Source organism: Monopterus albus, unplaced genomic scaffold, assembly GCF_001952655.1.
Source record: "Monopterus albus unplaced genomic scaffold, M_albus_1.0 scaffold216.1, whole genome shotgun sequence".
Lineage (NCBI taxonomy): Eukaryota > Metazoa > Chordata > Actinopteri > Synbranchiformes > Synbranchidae > Monopterus > Monopterus albus.
In genome coordinates, this window is record NW_018128096.1 from 528,500 (window position 1) to 545,147 (window position 16,648).

Here is a 16,648-nt window from a genome sequence, read left to right on the forward strand (position 1 = left end):
GCATGGCAGGTGGTCTTGTTGACATGGTGGCCTGTACTATTATAGGGGAAAAACTGCAATCAAAAAGTGTAACCACGAGTCTGGAAACAGAGCAAAAATATGCAGCATGTAAATATTGTCTAGTGGCCTACTTCACCTTTCTTTCATCTGTTTTGAAGACAGAATCACCTTAATGATAACCATTTGTACAAAATACCACCTATTCATCTAGCTTTAACTTTATGCCTGCCACTTTTGACCACTTGTTTTACTTATTTTTACTTTTGCATATGACTTTGCATTTAAAAATAAAAATCAAACAGTACTTTTATCATATATTTTTAGTTCTAAAAGGAAACTTTTAGTAGAAAAATACACCATCATTGTCTCTAATACCAATAACATTATAATTAGAACATCTGTGGAAAATAGAGCAAAGGGGCCCCCCCATATTTGGGTTTGCCTGGGGCCGCCAAATTACAAAATCTGCCCCTGAATAATGAAAATGTGTGTCTGTCCTCTAGGTAAAGCATGAGGAGGAGCACAAAGCAGTGAAGTCTAAGGGTGTGAAAGATGAGGAGGTGGCGAGGATACCATTAGCCTTTGCTATGGTCAAACTGATGCAGACTCTGCCTTCACATATCATGGAGGTCAACCTCCCTGGGTATGCAGTTGTATGTCTCCAGCTGTTTGCTGTGTTTAAACTGCATGTTCGTAATGACAAAACTTCACCATAAATCCCTATTGGTTTTTTAGTGGACTAAATTAAGTGTGTGAAATCTATTTACAGTCCAAAAAAATTAATGCTGGGGGCCAGTAATAATATAAGCATATTAAATATGCATTTGGTAAATATTTGTGTGTGTGTGTGTGTTATCAAGGATTCTGATCAAGGTGTGTGTGCTATTGAGGAACCGTTTCCAGGAGATCCGTGATGTAGCAAGAGGAACACTGGTGAAGATCATTGAGACGTTGGGGTGCAGGTACCTGCAGTACCTGCTCAAAGAAATGCAGGGCATCCTGGTCAAGGGCTACCAGGTAGGAACACACATGCACACACTTACCAAAACACAGTTACAGTTTGTCTGCAAGATCACATGCGTAATGACCAGAGGCTGAACAGTCACAAATAATATAATTTATTGTCGTTACACATGTGTGATTCTGTGACTATAAATGGTATAAACCAAGTAATCCTTAAGATTTCTAACAAAGGAATATTTGAAAATCTTATTCTTGTCATGTGTAGTTGACATGCACGTTACTTTGTTACTGTTTTAATATTCTTTGTTTCTGCCCATTCCCCATCCAGGTTCATGTTCTAACATTTACAGTATATCAGCTGCTGTCAGCCCTTAGTCCAACTCTGCAAAGTGGTGACCTGGACCCCTGTATGGACATGCTCATTGATGTAAGAGCGTGTCCTTTTCACTCTACATACATGTACTGTACTTGTGCAGATTCCCATGTCTCACAAATAAGGATGGATTAGCTGACTCAAACTGTTTTTGATGTTAATTCCGGATTGTAGTGTCCTTGTGAATTCTGAAATCTTTTACCTGTTTCTCTCTTCCCTTTTTTGTCATCTTCCCTATTGGTCAGATCTTCAACAATGAGCTGTTTGGGGCTGTGGCTGAGGAGAAGGAGGTGAAGAAGATTGTCTCCAAGCTGATGGAGGCTCGACACAGCAAGAGCATGGATTCCTATGAGCTACTGGCCAAGTTCTGTAGCAAGGAGAGCATCACCAAGCTCATACTACCACTGAAAGAGGTGATGGAGTGATTGGACTTGTTTTGAGAAATAGAAGATATGCTAAAGTAGAGAACAGTAGTGATGGTAGGCTGAACACCAAAACTTTGAAGCCTGTGTTGAGTACTCGGGGCAGCAGAAAGTGAACCTTTGCATTGAGGCTTGTATTGTTTAGAAAAGGTGATGTCACTGATGATATTTGAAGCTTCATCTGGGCTACCGGTTCATGAAGCGCTTTGATGTTGGTGGGATGTTTGAGATATAAGGGGAGAGGACGGGGATCAGAATGTTCGTGGGTTTGTAGTGTTGGAGATCACTGCAGTGCGATTGTTTGCAATATATTGCCATGGCATCAGCGCCAAAATTATGAAGTTACTTCCAGTATGGGAACATTTTGATTTAATTTCTGATAACAGGGTAATCATATGCAATACTGTATGTGCTGTCATTGTTTTAATGCTTATTTTCCCTCAGAGCCATAATATCAAAATCATTTGCGTAACTATGTACAATTTATGGCTGTGTTTTTTGGGTGAAATATAGCTGCAGTTTAATTTTTTTCCCCCTTACTGGACCACATATAAAACAGTGTAGGCTACCTGTCCCTCAAGTAGGAGGGCTCTCTGCATCAGCTGTGTGCTTGGCCACCAAGTGGTATTTGAGACTCGACCTACTCCGGTTGTAACTCAGTTCACATTGACAGTAAATGTAAATAACTCTGGTCTTATTGAGAGAACCTTCTGGCAAGGCTTTGAAGCTGAACTTGCCATTCAAAAGGCCCTTTTCTTTATTCATTTCTGCTCAGTGAGGTTTGTTTCTGCCGTCCACAACGTTACTGCTGCATCCTGATTTCCCAAACTACAGGGTGGGCCGCGGGTCATAATCACAGAATGTGTGTACGTGTTAATCATGTGTCAAAAAAATTAGTGGTGTTAAAAGGAATTTACATTAACTCATTATTGCATTGACAGCCCTAAGAATTAATACAGACCTTTCTCACTTTGGCGTAAAGTCATTTCTCAGTCCTTATTTAACTGCACTCAATAACTCCTAGTAGAATCATTACATCCGGTAGTGAAACTAAAGGAAAGAAAAGATTATCTTAATTAATGCAATAATTTGTCTAATTATATTTTCTCAGTGAAAGTAACATTAATAATGACTTCACTGACCATTTATTTCACAGTTTCTAATTTGTCTTTCTCTCCTATTGTTATCACACTAGATCCTAGAGACAACATCCAGTCTGAAGGTGTGTAACCGGGTGGGTGCTGTGCTTCGGCGACTGGTCCTGGGCCTGCTTGTCAATGGGGGCATGACACCTCAGGATATCCTACTGCTGAGTCATGGCCTGGTCAGCCAGAGTCTGCCATTGCTCACCAAGAGAGACCGGTACACACACACACACACACACTTTCACATACAGCCTCTCATCAAAATGTAGTAAAATACTTTGATGCTTGTTTTCATCCATCATTAATGACACCCTTGTGTACACACTTGTGTTTGTAGCGAGAAAGCCAGAGCTCAGCCTCCTTGTGACCCCAGACTGCCTCCTCCCAGTTGCTTGCTCCTGCCTCCAGCTCCAAAGAGGGGTGGTCAAAAAGCTCCAGTCAGCAGCCGAACCAACATGCACATCCTGGTGGATGCAGGCCTCAAGGTGCATGTTGAAACACTCTCCAACCTAGAATTCAGTAATCCCATATATGTGTTTTATCAAAATGAAAATTTTCATCTTAAGCAGAGTTGTTTCTGAAGTGTTTGTCATCATTTGTTTATTTCTCAGCTGCTCCACCTGAGTCTGAAGAAATCCAAAGTGACATCATCTGAGGCCTCAGCTCTGGAGATGCTTGATCCTTTTGTACAGCTGCTGCTTGACTGCCTCAACTCCATGCATGTCAAGGTACTAGAATTTGATGTTGTCCTGGGTGCCTTCTATCACCCCAACTATAAGCATCTGTTGATCAAACCCATTAAACTGGAGATTATAACTTGCACTCCCTCCGCTCTCCTCCACCCTCTCACCATCTTCGTCTGTCTCACCTCCCTCCTAGGTGATCACAGAGGCTCTGGTGGCATTCACTTGGCTGTTGAAGTTCCCTCTACCTGCAGTGGAGCAGAATGCTGGCCAGCTGACCAAGCAGCTCTTTGTCCTGCTGCAGGATTATTCCAAGGCTGGAGCTGCCCGTGGGGAGAATTACCACCTGGTCCAGAACTGCTTCAAGGTACTACAAGTAATAAAACACATGTATGAACACACCAGATATAGATTTTTGGTTTTGTAGATAAAGCTCAATAGATGTTTATGTTCCTATAAGATGAAGACAGCTTTCTGAAATAATATGAGACTTTGAAAGAGAAAACAAAGAATTTAAATGTTTTGGGAAAATGCATTTTAGGCTGTGAAGTGGCATCAAACTACATTATTTAATAATCTAACAAAAGTCACCCTGAATTGGAGAAATCTCATCAAATAAACTGGAGATAAAACTGGCTGACATCATCTTTCTTTCTGTCTCTCAGGCCATCACCATACTTGTGAAGAACTTCAAAAGCAACAAAATCTCTGAGGCACAGCTTCAGGTGCTGCTTGGATATGCTGAGGAGGACATCTACGATCAGTCCCGCCAGGCCACTGCCTTTGGCCTACTAAAGGTAATCAATGGCGGTCAAGTTAAACTGTTGTCACAAGTGTCCCCTGAGGTGTGTATGTGTGTGCGCCTTTGTATTACTTGCATCATGAGGACCAAAACCTGTTAACACACTCGCACTGTGGGGACTCGGCTATCCTTGTGGGGACCAGAAGCTAGTCCCCACAAGGAAATCACAGAATTTTAGGGTGGTAACATGGGTTAGGTATTAGGTTAAGTATTAGGGTCAGGGTTAGGTATTAGATAGTAGTAGTTATGGTTAAGGTTAGGATAAGTCTACAGGAAATGAATGTAAGTAAATGTAAAGTCCCCACAAGGAATGAAAACACAGTGTATGTGTGTGTTTTTTTGTTTGTTTGTTCTCCAGGCAATTCTGTCCAGGAAGTTGATTGTTCCGGAGATGGAGGAGGTGATGAAAAAAGTGGCCAAGCTCTCTGTTACAGGCAGCAATTCTATGATAAGAATCTACTGTCGACAGGTACTTGAACACAAATGCATAAAAAAAATCTTTTTAAAAATTGTAAGTTCAATCAGTTGAAGGAAAGTTTTGTGGTTCAGATCTATCTGAAGTACCTGCTGGACTACCCACTGGGGAGGAAGCTGAAAGGACACCTGGACTTTGTGGTGGCCCACCTGCACTATGAGCACGACACAGGCAGGGAGTCTGCACTGGAGATGCTGGCATACATCTTTCAGACTTTCCCTCAGGTACATTTTCCTCTAAATGTGCATGAACAAGAAGAATTTGCAGACAAGTACAAACCAGTTTATTGTACTGCATTTATCTACAGAGAGACACATCCTGTATAATCCATAATATCCATAATCTACTATTGCACTGGGCATAATTCACATCATTACCTTCAACCTAAAAACCACCATATTTTACTAATGTGTATTATAACCTTAGTAAAGGCTACTAAAGTATGGACAAAACACGGTCTTGTATTGTTTTTTTTTTGGTTTGGTTTGGTTTTCGTTCAGAACCTGCTGTTGAAGCACAGTGGCCTGTTCTTTGCCCCACTGGCCCTGGTCGTGGTCAACGATGACTCTGCACATTGTAAAAAAATGGCTGCCTTGGCTATCAAGGACCTGCTGACCCAGCTGGACTTGAACCACCAGAACGCCCTGTTTTCTCTTGTGAACACCTGGCTGAATGCAGAAAAGGTACAAGTTTAGACCAACGTCTTTACTCCACAAGTGAATTCAGATCAGCCACTTTTTTGTGCTTAAAAGTTCCTACGCATCCTGGAAAACCTGTAAATTTGTAACTTTTCCAGTCATGGAGATAAATTGTACAATATCCTGGAAAAACTATCATCCTGGAAAATAATTTTCAAAATTTTCTGTTTTCCTTTTGCTGAGAGTGAACTGTCAAATCTTAGCATGAGCTGGCAGCTGAAATAAAGGTGATGTGTGAGATAAACATTAAAGAGCAAGGGTAGAAGTTTATTGCCTGTTAGTAATGTTTTTGTAAACCTACTCTTAGCTTTTGAGTGAAGACAAAATGAATAAAATAAACTGGACAAAATTACAAGGGAATGTAGCCAGACAACCAGGGACTGTAAGTGGCTTGATTGTTGAAATGCAAACGTTAATAACTATTGTCTAGTAAGTTTTACTTTTAAAAATGTTTTAAGATTTAATGCTCCATCACCTGCTGGATTATCATTTACTTTAACATTAGTTGGCTAGCTTGTTTATTACCAGAGATATCCAGTGATGGTTGTCTTAATGTCTTTATATCCATGAGTACATTACAAACAGGGGGCAGCACACAGTTAATTTGTTGTAAGCCTATTTTTAATGGACAAAATGTAAACAAATATAAATGAAAAATGTGGCTGAAACAGTAACAGTATCTAGTTGTAGCTGATGTTACAACAGCTCATTTGGTTCACTTTAAAGGCATCTTGCTCTGTTGATGGTTTTTTATTTTTTCTGTCATGGTGGCTCCCAAGTAGCCCTAAATGTTGGTGTTAGCATGTTTCCATCTGGCAGATTAGAAAAACATTTTAAATGTGTAAATAACAAATAGCATTAGGTAAAATGGGAGGTTTGTGTCAGTAAGGGCATCTAATATAAAACCTGAGACAAGTCACATACTGTGAATAATAACAAAAAAGTAGCATTGAGTAATTTTGGGTAAATTATTTCTTGAAAAGAGTGGAAACCCTGAACTTTGTGCCTTACAATAATTGTATGTTGTATTGTACGTTTTGGTGTGTTTCAAAGTCTTATATCATTTCAGTTGATCAGTGATCTGATTTCCCCTGCTCTCTTAGCCCTGCCTGCGGCGTCTCGGGGCTCAGATTTGTGGTCTGTTCGTAGAGGTGGAAGAGGAGAAGTTTGCCCATCGCTTGGATGACTTACTGCCTTTGCTGGAGAGAGAGATCAACCCTGACAACTATGAAGACGTAAATGGCAACACATTTACCCCGTCTATGGCCACAAATGTGAAATGTGATTAAAAGAAAGTGCTTTGTCTGTCTTTCAGATTGAAGAGGAGCAGGAGGAGAAAGGAGCAGATAGGCTGTTGTTCAGTTATCTGACTCTTGTCACCAAACTGAGTAAACACTGCGGCCTGCTGGAGCTCAGCAAGCCCCATGGCACACTCTACCGAATCTGGGGTAAAAGAGCAACATACGTTATCTCTGTCATTTACACACCCACAGCCAACACAAAATTAAAATGTTTTTCTTTGTGGGCACTATTAGGTCATATTGAAGCCCACCTTCGCTACCCTCACTGCTGGGTATGGCTGACAGCCTCGCAGCTCTTTGGTCAGCTGTTTGCTGCCCGACAAGCAGAGCAGCTGATTGCTGTTTGGAGAGGAGAGAGTGGAGATGCTTCATCTCAGCCTGCTGCCACAGCCTTTATCACCAGCAACCTGGACAAGAAGGTGAGGCCCAAGATTCTCAAGTCAGCTAATTTCTGCATCTGATTTTACTGAGCAAAAATATCTTTCTTCTTTCGTTTCTTTTTCTGACTTCTAGATGAGAGAGTTGGCATTGGCGTTCTGCCATCAGCTGCAATCAAAGTTCCTTGACGTAGGATCTGGAGAGCAGGTGGACACACTCAGCCAAAACACATCCATTTTGCTGTTAAATCTAAATTACTAGGGGTGGGAATCTTTGGCAAACTCATGATTTGATTCAGATTCTGATTATTGGTGTCACAATTTGATTCAGAACAATTTTCAATTAAAAAATGATATGATTCAATAAAAAGGGGCACCATATTTTGGCTCTTACTCTAGTTTACTGTGTGTCATACAACTGATTTCTATCTTGTACCTACTGAGCTGCTAATGAAACTTAACAGACTATTAACCTAAGTGGTTCTGATGAGCATAAAAACCAGGTACTTTGCATACTGCTACCCAGCATTATGCAAGGTGCTTGAAATTTTAAGTATATAAGATTATTAAAATTAGCTTAACCTTTACCAGCTGCAGCATTATGTGATGAACACAATAATGCATTAATTATAATCGAATAATATAAATGTGCCATTCTGAATGAGTACTTTCACTTTTGGTACTTCTCTTGTGCTTATATTTGTCATATTTTGAATGCAGGACTTAATATTTTCACACACACTAGCAGTGTGTGTGAAAACAGTCCAAGTACTTTTAAACCATGAGCACAAGTCTGTAGAAATTAGGTGTTTTCTTTATCCTACCAGTTTAACTGAAGTGCTCCTGGGCCACTGTTAGTCTGTTGGTGATAGGCTCTGAATTCACATAGTTCTCTGCACTTGTCTTTCAAAGTTTGTTATTAAGTAATTAATACATGTGTACAATAATTCCTTGTCTGAAGATAAACTAACATTACAACTGTATTGTAGATGTATAACACAATCCTAGGATGTTCAACATTGGCTTTGCAGTTGAATTCCGCCTTTTTCGTTCTGTCAACACTGACAATAATAGATTTTTAGCATTTGTAAATTGATTTAGAGTCATAGAAGATATAAGTCACGATTGGAATGTAAATCCTTTTTTTTCCTCCGGCTCCTGTAAATTACACAGATGAGATCTGATCAATAGTCATGTTTTGCTTTTCGCACAGGTGATCAAGAACCTGCTGTTTGTTGGCAAGGTGATCTACCTCATTTCCCCCGAGTCTGATGTGGAAGAAGTGAAGGCGGAGGAGCGGCAGGAGAATGGATATGAAGAAGGGGAAAAAAGAGATGAGGGAGAAGAGGACAAAGATGACACGAATGATCGACCTCCTTCCCTTCTGTGGCTGATGAAGAAGCTGTCACTGATGGCCAAGAGAGAGGCAGCGTACACTCCCAAAGTTCCGTTAAAGGTAATAATAGAAACTAGGAGTACCAGATAGTTAAAACAGATCATGAGAAGCTGTCAGTGCAGGCATGGTAAGAAATGTTGTGTTCACTAGCAAACAGGAAAAGAACACGTATCGACACTATTAAAACTTGTACTGCCTTTCAGTTATAAATGTAAAATGGCCCATCTTTCTGGCATCTAAGTTGTAATAAAATCAACATTTTTTTTCCCTCCGCTCTCCCAAAGAGAACGTGTGTGTTCAAGTTCCTGGGAGCAATAGCGATGGACCTGGGGAAGGAAAGGCTTCGCCCCTATCTGACTACTATCATCACTCCTCTGTACAGAGAGTTGGACAGCACGTACACAGACCAAGGTAAAACTACTCTTACCTGACTGAAAATCCCAGCAAACATCTTTCTCTAGTCTGACTTGTCCTATGTAAAAATGGTTGAACAATGCGAACATCTTCATATTCAACTCCCATCTCTGACCCCTGCTCTCTGTCCAGATCCCACCTTGAAGAACCTGTCACAGGAGCTGATCGAGCTGTTGAAGAGACGAGTGGGACTGGAGACTTTCTCATTGGCATTCTCCTCTGTCCAGAAGGAGTTTTCACAGAGGCGAGCTGAACGAAAACGACACAGAGCCATGCAGGTATGATTTGAAACACAGACATAATGAGTGCCCACATACACAAATGTAGCAACTTTATCCTGGCAGTCAGCTTTAGATTTGTCCTCTTCTCTCTTCGAGATGGTGGCTAACCCAGACATCGCTGCCAAGAAGAAGCTCAAGAAGCACAAGAACAAAATCGAAGCCAAGAAGAGGAAGATTGAGTTCCTCCGGCCTGGATATAAAGCAAAGAAGCACCGGAGCCATGCACTCAAAGACCTGGCGATGGTGCAGTGAGTCATGTGGGTGGCTACATCTGTTTATTGAGGATAACTAGCTGGGGATGAAAACTGGCCAGTTGACCCAGTAAAATGACTCATTTTCATTTAGCAGGCAGGTGTTAGTTGGACAGGCTCACCTCATGTTGTTACATAATGATTTGAATTATTCTAATTGTCAGTTGAACAAGAAAATGACATTGAACAGCAGAACATGAAATCTATTGGTTTCTGCTGTGAACGGACTGTAGGGTTGTCTCTGATATATATCCTGTGCAGTTAAATGTACAACTTTTTATAAATAAAGATTTGACACTGTTAGTGATCGTTTCATGCAGTATTAGTTTGAAAATCAAAGTCTGAACACAACGGTTCAATCACTGATAGGAATGTTTACTGAGAATCATCTTCACTGTACAAGCAGATATAAATATGACACCATAAAACTTTGAGCATATAGTTTATTGTTCATTAACTAAATGACTAATATGCCAAAGCTGCACTCAAGGATTTCAATGGGGAAAAAAAGCTTTGACCCCTAAACTATTTTCTTTACAACAGGAATAAACTGCAGGGAAAAAAAGAAATCCATGACACTGAATTTGCCTCACTGTATACTGGAAGCACAGCATAGGCTGCAATAACACTTGGCCAGAGGACATAGCGGATGTTTAACAGTTTGGAAATAATTCTGCAACAATTTGCCATTTCCAAAAGTAAATGAGAATATTTAGGTAAGTCAGCAGATTGTTTACAAAGACATGGGTTATCCAGAGTGGGACTTCATGCTGTAGCGCTGCACTAAAGATGAAAATCAATGGCTATTAGTCCAACATATTAAACACTAATAACTTGGCAGTCAAGCAGCTGCTGCTTAATGATGATGTGTCCTAGTCAGTTTGCTCAGGTCAGGAACAGAACTAACATGTCTATTGTTCAACCTTGGATAATGTTCCCACCCTTGTGGTAAAATGCTGCCTCACTGTGGATCTCCCTTGCTTGATTTTACTGTCATTGGTGCCCATCAAATCCTCTGGCTTTACCACATGCTAATTTCTTAACCTCTCGAAGAGAAGATGATGCTAAATGATAGCGTCCAGTGAAGACACCTGTTTACAGAAATACTACAGAGCTTCATTCATTGATTCATCTTATTTTGTAATAACTTAGTGCTCACATGTTTACAAATCAATTCATAAAATTAGCAAACCTTAAAATTTTTGTTCACAGGTGTTAATGAATTAATGAATTGAGTTAATGAGTAATCAGCTGACATTTGGATGCATTTCTTACACATATAAAAATGTAGATAACCTGTTGCCCATCCATCACTGTGGTCCTAGAGTTCTCTAAAACCTTCACCTGGGCTTTGTACATGTGTTGTGAGTGTCTGCATAGTCTATACGTTACTGCAGCCTTTGCTTCTCAGTCCCAAGCTTCAAAAGCATTGGGAAGGTTTGGCCAAGGCTTCAGGTGGGAAAAGGAGGGAGGGAGTGCAATCAGAGGTCCAGAGGAAGGTGGGATATGGGGAGGGGTCAGTCACAAAGTTTCATACAAGAGTCAAAGGTAAGGAGTATATACAGAATGGATGGGAGACCTTTACTGCCGACTCTTCAGTGCATCCACCAGCCTGCAAGGACAGACAGAGCAAATCTAATTTAGCTTCAACAAACTCAAAGAATCAATATTTTGTGCAATATAAAACAATACTGAAGAGGTGGAATACTCAAATGTAATTAACTCCCTTCATGGTATCGCTGTTTTCAAAGTGACTGGTAAACTCACCACTTCTGACTGAAAATAAGAATCATACCTTATCTCTATCACTACATTAAATATCCAGTCACAACTAATGTTGTGTTATACCTACCTAAGCACTCTTACAAAAAAAGACCCCTCCTAAGTCCTTTATAAAGTGTATGGTAAAGCCTACCATTCCATTGCCTCATCCAGGCCTGTGCCTTTTGTAGCTGAGGTCTTGAAGATCTGCCATTTTCTGTCTTTGAGTGCAGGGAGTCCCAGAGCATTCGCCACCTCTGTGGGTGTCATTGCCTGGTCCATATCCTGCTTATTTGCAAACACCACCAGGATCGCCTTCTTCAGCTCTTCCTCCTAAATAAAAGACAAGGTCACCAAATAACATTATGAAGAGGAGGAGGGGGTTTTAGGTCTAATGGCCAAAAAGCCAGATATGTGCTAAATGACAGCTCCAAATATACGCAAGTGTCATGAAAGCAAAATTACTTAAACTGTAAGAGCTTGAGCCTGACAACTAAATATTTATGAAACTGAACCACTTAAATATTGCATGTGAAAATGTAAATACCACTGAATTTATAGTTCTGAAATATTTTACTCTGAAAGTCAGCACTTTGAATGTATGTTGTCTGATTAATCTATATAGTGTTTCAAATGGTGCCATTTCAATATCTTGGTAGCCCAGATGTTGAAGAATGTTTCAATAATGTCCATTTTAAGCAACCAGATCTTTTGATTAGATTTAAATTTTAGTTCAGAATTTGAATTAATGAACTTTAAATTACACATTTGAATACTGGATACTTGGATTTTTGGGAACATGAATCTGAAAAAAATAATGTCACTTCCAGTACCAAATGAAATGACATACTAGAAACTGTAAAGCAGAATTCAAACACCATACATTCAAGACAAATGTAAATGCTATGTATTCAGGGGTATTTAAAGAGCTCCAGGCATGCTGTTCCTTGTTTTCTGACTTATCTACAGTGTGTTACAATTATCATCTTAAATGTGGCCTAAAGCTCAAACAATTTGTAGTATGCATGTTCTAGTACTTCCATGTAGAAGCAACTTGGTTTATACAAGTCTTGCAAACTCGCTCGTGAGACTTTTTTCCCTAGCAAAATTATTTAATAGTTTAAGGATTTCCTTGAATGGTCATTATCTCCAGGCAGTTGCACGTTCATGCAAGCTTACCTGACATCCACTGATGCCATTTTAAATAACAATAATAATAATAATAACCTTTATTTGGCCAAGTATGTTACACACAAGGAATTTGTTTCTGGTACAGAACCGAGGCTGCCATCTGTGGCGCCAACTCACACCGATGGCTCTAACCATCAGGGGCAACTTGGGTGTTCAGTGTCTTGGCCAAGGACACTTCAACATGTGGACTGCAGGCACCAAGATTTGAACCTACGACCCTCCGGTTGGGAGACGACTGCTCTACCCACTGAATCGTGCATTTTTCAACTGCACATGGTTTTGTGGATAGGTTTAGACGTCCTGCTGCATGCACAGTGTCCAGAGGATGCAAAGAAAAATACAGGGCCTGAGGTTACTGCATGTCCAGGAACGTTCCTGTACAGGGACTCACTGTTACACCTGACCGGGTCTAACCTACAAGCAGCTAGCCAGTGATGGACCCTGTGGCAGTGAATGATGAGCTCATCATCAATGGATTCCCCTGGAGCACTGTATGTTTGTTTTAACTGCTTGAGGCCAGTGGGTCGGCTGTATGTGATCTATTGCAGGATCATGAGAGGATTCTAACAATCCATGATGTTATTGTTGGTGCTATGATACCTGTCAGAATAAATTTCACTACTTTGGGAATGTATGTTGTCATGTGGGGGAAAAAATCAGCGATCACAGGTTGGATTTACTGACAGTGGAGCTACCTGAAAGGGAATGATGTTTCCATTACTCAGTGGGACTTAACAGTAAGTAAAAAAAAACAAAACACACACACACATTGCATGTCTATTAATGCCTTATTTCTGTAGACAGAATTATAAGGCTGGAGAAGCTACTATGTGTGCATTATGCCAGTTAGAATATGGGATTTCTCAATTACCCCCTTTATTCAGTGTGTTACACATCTCTTCATTGGTACATATACTGTTGTATACCTACTGTATCTATTAAGGAGAAAGTCAAATTAATTAATGCTGTTGAGGTTTGTTGTGCTGTCCACTTTCATATTCTGACTTGAACATATAAGGTAGGATTTAAGGTATTGTCAGTGTCAAAAGCACAGCTTATTTGTCAGTGTTTTTGTTCCCCCGTCGAGAGATGTTTCTCCTGTTCAAAACTCGGTTTCATGTAATGCCCCTCATTGGTTGTGTTTAGGATAATGTTAGGATTCAGGTTAGGGGAAACAGATTTCGACAACACTGTCAGCAGGAGGTGCACGTTCATGAACTGTCCTCCCGTTTTTAGTAAGAGGCTCTCACATTTTATCATTCTGAAGTAATTACAGACTATTTGGAGTTATGATAGGTGCAAAGCAAAGCTAACCTAGAGGTACCCAAGGTTAAACATGCAAAGCATGCCATGGGCACTTTAAATTTTGACATATAGTAATCGGTAGGAATAAATTTTTCAAATGGCCATGGTTTGCACTGATAGTAGTTGAATCTGAGTAACATGGCATAATTTAACAGCTTCTCAGATCTTAAAACCACTATGATCCACAGCACATTTTGCACATGTATTGTATTTGACAAGTGCCAGATCTGGTTTGATTGGGTTTCATCATCTGAGAGCATTCAATGAAGTGTTCACTGAAATCTCTCAAAGTTATTAAATATTTGATTAGACCCCTACAGTTCAGCTGCTACCATGATAGTTCAAACTTCTGACACATAAGTAGGGTCAAGGTTGTAGTTAAGAATTAAACCACGAACCTCCAACATGGCCACCAGCTCAGACTTTGAGATGCCCATCCTGTCACGGTCACTGCTGTCAACGACGTAAATCACTGCGTCAGTATTTGAGTAATAACACCGCCAGTAGGGCCTGTGAAGCACAGAGAGGAGCAGGAAGATCAGAGAAGGTGAGCAATCGGAAGAGGGTGGAGAGATCAAAAAGAAATACCCCTGACATGAGAAGGAAAGGTGGTCAAGATTGCACAAACACAAGCATTCAAACAGAAAAAGGTTTAAGTAACAGGAAAAGTGAAGGGAGAGAAACCTATAAACTTCCTTTATGAAATATCCACACATTCACATGTGGGAGCTCCACACCACAGCCACCATAGGCCATCTACACCTACCTGATACTTGTCTGTCCTCCGAGATCCCACACCTGGAACTTAAGGTTCTTATATGTGACCGTCTCAACATTGAAGCCAATTGCTGCACAGAGGGGAGAGAACATGAGCCTGATTATTACCAGCTTATCTTGATGTACATTGTGAATATTCTGCTGAGTGCTGCAGTTAATACAAGGCTCTGCAGAAAATGCAGACACAGCTTTTTTTTTTCCTATTCTCAGGCTAAAAAATGTGCAAAAGATATACAGCTGAATATTATTTGCCCCCCAGAGATTGAACATAAAGAATACTACACTGAAATGCTACATTTGGTAAGTCTTCCTCTGAAAGGAAAGGCTATTTGAGTCACATTTGTTATATGAAATAGAAATGGAAAAAGAAAACACTGCTCAAAGTACTAGGCAGCTGTTGGCACACATACTGTATGCAAAAGAGGAATGTCAACCTGACTAGTTGCATTCTTGTCAGGTCTGCAGCAGCATCTGCCTGCAGGTTTACTGTACATGCAGTAATTAAATTAAATTAATGGTAAATGGTCTTATACTTGTATAGCACTTTTCTATGCATTGCAGCACACTTAAAGCGCTTTCACACTATTTGGCTATTTGCCCATTCGCACTCCCACATTCATGCCATCACTGGGAGCAACTGGGGGTTCAGTGTCTTGCTCAAGGACACTTCAACACGTGGACTAGACAAGCCAGGAATCAAACCGCTATCCCTCTGGTTAGGAGACGACCTGCTCTAACTCCTGAGCCACAGCTGTCCCCAAACTAGAGTGTAACTGATATATAGTACATCTAAGGATGGTGCGTGGTGAGGAGCGAGCATGACAAAAGTATGGAAGTAAAGAAATAGCACAGTCTGGTACATACTGGGGATTGTGGTGACCACCTCTCCGACCTGCAGCTGGTACAGAATGGTTGTCTTTCCTGCACCGTCCAAACCAAGGATCAAGATCCTCATTTCCCTGGTGCCAAACAGGCCTGAGAAGAGACTAGAGAAGAAACCACCTGGAGATAGACATGGAGGGAAATGTTAGAGCTGAGAAATACCTTGTGATTTACTTTTGATCCTCTATCAACTAAAGCAATGCATTGGCTTGTTCCATCTAAATTATGAATTAAATACTTTGGGTTCTGGTAAGCAATGGTGTCTTCTGAAACATTATTTGACTTTTCAGAAACAAAGAATAATAACTAAAAATAAATCTTTAAAGTTTAATCAATAAGAAGAGTAAAATCATAGAACTACAGAAATGCAGACTTGGATGTCACAAAGAGCTGATAAAGAGCCACAACCTTTCTAAAGCAGTAAGTATTTAAAACTCAGCCCTGGTCCTGATTTGTCCCATAGTGACCTCATCCAGCATCACTATCCTTCAGGTGGTTAAACAAGTTAGCCGAAGTTAGCTTAGCTACTGAACAACGCAAGTCGTCGTGCTTTTTCACTTGCATCCTTGATGACAATATGTAGACACTATATAACAGCTACGCTTGGAAGCGAAACGTTTATGAACTGTCCACCCGAAAACATCGTGGACGAGAAACACGATATTCCCTGTACATAGCCAACATTAGCTTCCTAGTTGGCAACAGTCGCAATGTGCGCCGAGTGAAGCAGACATGTACAAAACAGCTATACCAGTACCTAATTCTTCATAGATATGTAGGTTATGGATAAAACGAAGAAAATATTGCATTTTATTGACAAATAATTAAATTACCCATTTTGGTAAGACTACGCTCCCAGTATCAGAAATGCAGTGACAGGTTAGTTGGACAGAGAACTTCTTCCGTGTGGTTGACGTGTCGCTGAACGGCGTCACCAACTCTGGTTTAGATTTTGTTTCGCAACATTCGACACATTCAACATGGTGCCTTTACCTAATATAGATTAACCGCGACTCCTACCGTGTGTTTAGAAATCTTTATCATCTATGCGTTTGACACACTAATATTCTTATAGATTTTATAGACATGAATCTTAGTAACACTGTTTTATGAAAACAACTCTTTTAATGGAAAGTGTGGCAGGGGGAGGG

At 40.4% G+C, this 16,648-nt stretch overlaps 2 protein-coding genes across 2 annotated transcripts in view; one reads left to right on the top strand and one right to left on the bottom strand.

Moving 5' to 3' along the window:
- The window catches only part of utp20 (UTP20 small subunit processome component), a 36,101-nt gene extending 26,203 nt beyond the window's left edge, over nucleotides 1–9,898 (top strand). Inside the window, exons 42-61 of the mRNA XM_020619167.1 lie at nucleotides 504–643; nucleotides 861–1,017; nucleotides 1,292–1,390; nucleotides 1,582–1,749; nucleotides 2,954–3,120; nucleotides 3,241–3,388; nucleotides 3,515–3,631; nucleotides 3,783–3,953; nucleotides 4,252–4,383; nucleotides 4,747–4,857; nucleotides 4,938–5,087; nucleotides 5,364–5,546; nucleotides 6,665–6,796; nucleotides 6,877–7,009; nucleotides 7,097–7,281; nucleotides 7,376–7,447; nucleotides 8,453–8,695; nucleotides 8,920–9,046; nucleotides 9,182–9,327; nucleotides 9,427–9,898. Coding sequence (XP_020474823.1) covers nucleotides 504–643; nucleotides 861–1,017; nucleotides 1,292–1,390; nucleotides 1,582–1,749; nucleotides 2,954–3,120; nucleotides 3,241–3,388; nucleotides 3,515–3,631; nucleotides 3,783–3,953; nucleotides 4,252–4,383; nucleotides 4,747–4,857; nucleotides 4,938–5,087; nucleotides 5,364–5,546; nucleotides 6,665–6,796; nucleotides 6,877–7,009; nucleotides 7,097–7,281; nucleotides 7,376–7,447; nucleotides 8,453–8,695; nucleotides 8,920–9,046; nucleotides 9,182–9,327; nucleotides 9,427–9,582 — 2,937 coding nt within the window. The 3' untranslated portion in view covers nucleotides 9,583–9,898. The remainder of the gene's footprint in view (nucleotides 1–503; nucleotides 644–860; nucleotides 1,018–1,291; nucleotides 1,391–1,581; nucleotides 1,750–2,953; nucleotides 3,121–3,240; nucleotides 3,389–3,514; nucleotides 3,632–3,782; nucleotides 3,954–4,251; nucleotides 4,384–4,746; nucleotides 4,858–4,937; nucleotides 5,088–5,363; nucleotides 5,547–6,664; nucleotides 6,797–6,876; nucleotides 7,010–7,096; nucleotides 7,282–7,375; nucleotides 7,448–8,452; nucleotides 8,696–8,919; nucleotides 9,047–9,181; nucleotides 9,328–9,426) is intronic.
- Nucleotides 9,899–10,010: 112 nt separating this feature from the next.
- On the bottom strand, nucleotides 10,011–16,469 carry arl1 (ADP-ribosylation factor-like 1). The gene is made up of 6 exons (XM_020619168.1): nucleotides 16,331–16,469; nucleotides 15,480–15,617; nucleotides 14,605–14,686; nucleotides 14,237–14,348; nucleotides 11,497–11,675; nucleotides 10,011–11,193 (listed from the first exon to the last, which is right to left on the bottom strand). The coding sequence occupies exons 1-6, from the start codon at nucleotides 16,332–16,334 to the stop codon at nucleotides 11,163–11,165; spliced, it is 546 nt and encodes a 181-aa protein (XP_020474824.1). The 5' UTR covers nucleotides 16,335–16,469; the 3' UTR covers nucleotides 10,011–11,162.
- Between the last annotated feature and the right edge of the window lie 179 nt (nucleotides 16,470–16,648).

Coding starts and splice junctions, on each gene's coding strand:
- arl1 (XM_020619168.1), bottom strand. Junction 14,687..15,479: donor GGTGGTCACCACAATCCCCA/GTATGTACCAGA, acceptor CCCTCTGTGCAG/CAATTGGCTTCAATGTTGAG. Junction 11,676..14,236: donor AGCTGGTGGCCATGTTGGAG/GTTCGTGGTTTA, acceptor TCTTTTATTTAG/GAGGAAGAGCTGAAGAAGGC.